The 2,948-nt window shown below is 40.8% G+C and overlaps 1 protein-coding gene across 1 annotated transcript; it reads left to right on the forward strand.

The window, feature by feature from the left end:
- Window positions 1-906: 906 nt before the first annotated feature.
- On the forward strand, window positions 907-1,763 carry LOC121916583 (transforming acidic coiled-coil-containing protein 3-like). The gene is given in 2 exon segments (XM_042441873.1): window positions 907-1,215; window positions 1,218-1,763. Coding segments are annotated over 2 exon segments (636 nt in total). The 3' UTR covers window positions 1,545-1,763.
- The last annotated feature ends 1,185 nt before the right edge of the window (window positions 1,764-2,948 follow it).

Raw genomic sequence — 2,948 nt, forward strand, 5'->3', positions numbered from 1 at the left:
TCTTTGCAAACAAGAGAAATAAAATACAGTTCCCAAAGTACCAAGTCAGCATCCAATAGAGAAATGTCAGGGAGTCCAAGGGTCCTGGCAAGGCAGGTTTAGCAAGGCAGTCTGAAGGTCAAGGGTTCCAGGGAGTCCAGATCAGTCATTTCAGGCGAAGAAGACAAAGGGAGTCAAAGAAACATGCTTTTGCCAGGAAGCTCAGATAATCTCTGACAAAGGAATTTGGCATCCTGCACCTGCTTATATTTCCCAATTCATGATCACAAGTACTTCCTGATTGCTGAGCGTTTCTCTTAAAGTCTCAGTGACCGACAAAGACACTTCCTTTCAGACCTTTGCTGGCTAAAGGTAGGTTTCTCGGTGTCTTATTCTTCCATATCTTCTGTACCTGGAATGTCTGCTTGTGGGAGGCTGGGCTTCTGAGGCTCTTGACACGCCACAGACTGCTGGAGCTGGCAGACCAGAGCTAGGGCCCAGCTCACCTTCAGGCTCAGCCTCCATCTGGGGATCTAACTCACCCTCCTCACCCTCTGAGTCCTCAGTCTGGCTAAGCATGACACTTCCTATATATTGATAAAGATATATTTATATGCATGTATGATGGTGTCAGTAGAAAAAAATAGAAAAGGGTAAGAAAAACTTTCATCTTGATTATTTCAACTGATAAAGCAATAATCTCACTTTGTGAAATTGCTAATCAAGCCCATTGCAACACCCAGTTAAGAGGCATATTCTTTTAATATTAAAACAATTAAAATCTAAATGCTTGAGTGAGGACTTCCGGTCGGGACATGGCGTCAACCAGAGTAAACTCCTAGAAGCTGCTGCGAGGAGTTTCTCGCCTAACGTGGTTTAGAGCTGGAATCTGACAGCTCAGAAGCCTCCCTGTTATGGGAAACTCGGATGTGTTCTCCGAGGTCCGGAGCCCGCTTCAAGACTGATGTTACGAACCCTTTAGAGGACAAGAAGCAGAGGGGATCAAAGAACAGTAGCGACCACATTAGTGCTGCCAACGTGTGCTTTGAAAGTAACAAGATGGGGAAAATGGTTGCAGAGTTTGAAGGCACCATTACACAAGTGATGGAGGAGTCCCAGATTCAAAAGGAGCTTGCAAAACAAGAATTACAGAAAGTACTTGATGAAAAACAACAAGCTATATCTGATTTGAGTTCCATGGGAAAATCTTTCTCAGAACTCTTCAAGAGATTTGAAAAAAACAGAAAGAGGCAATAGAAGGATTTCAGAGGAAAGAGGCGGCTCTGAAGAAAGGTGTTGAAGATTACCTTGCAAGAATTAAAAAGGAAGAGCAGAGATACCAAGCACTAAAAGCTCATGCAGAAGAAAAGCTGTGCCAAGCCAATGAAGAGATTGCCCAAGTAAGAAGCAAAGCTCAAACAGAAGTAGTGGCACTTCAAGCCACTTTACGCAAAGAACAAATGAGAATCCAGTCACTAGAGAGAAGCATTGAGCAAATGGCAAAGGAAAATGATGAACTCACAAAAATCTGTGATGATCTGATTTCTAAGATGGAAAAAATGTGATAAACCTGAATCATCCCACTTTCCCGTCGCAGTTCTTACTTCAAATCTTGGAATAGTTAATGATGAAAGATAGTTGCCAGTCTTCATTTGCACTAGTTTAGTCTTACTGTTTTTCTATGAAAACTTGTATATTCTCTGTTATTATTTACAAAAAGCAATTGGAGGCCTGGCACATGCCTGCTTGTCATTATTTCTGTAAATAAAATAAAGCTATTGGTGCAAAAAAAAAATAGTTCTACATTTCACCTAAAACTGTTGGCAGCCCGAACAACCTTAGCCGATCTTAATTTTGGCCCCTACCTCCTTCCAAGTTGGGCACCCCTGGCCTAATCAGTTTCTAGTCCCAGCTAAAGTAAGCCCAACTAAAGTAGCTATGGAACTTAGATAAGAGTTGATTTTACCAAGGCCCCATTTATTGACTGGAATTATCATACCCATGCTATCAACAATGCAGCTGAAATGCGTCTGATGTGCTGTGACAGCCTAACTACAGGGTCATAGGCAGTCACAGCAGGAGGAAAAAGCCTTTGGCACAGTAGCACTTGAAAAATAGGCTGCTCAGCACCAGCAGATTTTACCTGCCTTCCCTCACCACCACTGTGTCATCTTGGAAAAAGTGCAACCACTAGCAAAGTGCGCCAATATGTGTCTTGTTTCCCAGATTTCTTGACACACGCAATTACAGAAGAAATCCTTCCAACCAAACATCTGATTCCAGAACTATTCCATTTACAGCCAATACCTTAAGCAGCTGCTTTGTAACTTCATAAACTCTGTGTCTCATTTTTTTAAAAGCCTTCATAGTACATTCTTAGTGAAATAAGATGGAATATTAGCTCTGGGATAATGTATCATTTAGCTTCCTTTTCATAGTGGTCTTTATTCTTTACGGAGGCTTTATTGTGTGTTCAAACACATTCCCCAGGGGCATCTGTTTTTCTCTCTTTTCCCACCACCACCTGCTAAATACATGCCTTTGAACATTTTAAGAGGTATATTCAATGGCAATTATTTCTTTAGACAGGCTCCAACAGGGAGAGGAGTAGGAGATGCTTACAATTCCCCCCTACACTTTTCACAAAGTGTCTTTTAATGTTCTGGGCCATCCTCATGCTTTAGCTTGAGGAATAAACAAGATGCTTGAGGGATAAAAAGCCTGATTTTCCTAGTCTTGGATAATATGTGTTTATCTTTAATTTTAAAAAAAACAGAAAAAGAGTTGTTAAGAAATGCATTGTGTTGTATAATGAAAATATGTTCTATCTTTTATTGTTTACTGTTACATGTTATATCTCTGACTGTTCCTTTCTTCCTTCCTTCTCTGAAAAATTTTCCTCCACTATCTGAAACATCTTCTCTCTGTGTCACCTCCTTTTCTCTCATTGTCTTCCAAATAGACAGCCT

Source organism: Sceloporus undulatus, chromosome 10 (assembly GCF_019175285.1).
Source record: "Sceloporus undulatus isolate JIND9_A2432 ecotype Alabama chromosome 10, SceUnd_v1.1, whole genome shotgun sequence".
NCBI classification, from domain to species: domain Eukaryota; kingdom Metazoa; phylum Chordata; class Lepidosauria; order Squamata; family Phrynosomatidae; genus Sceloporus; species Sceloporus undulatus.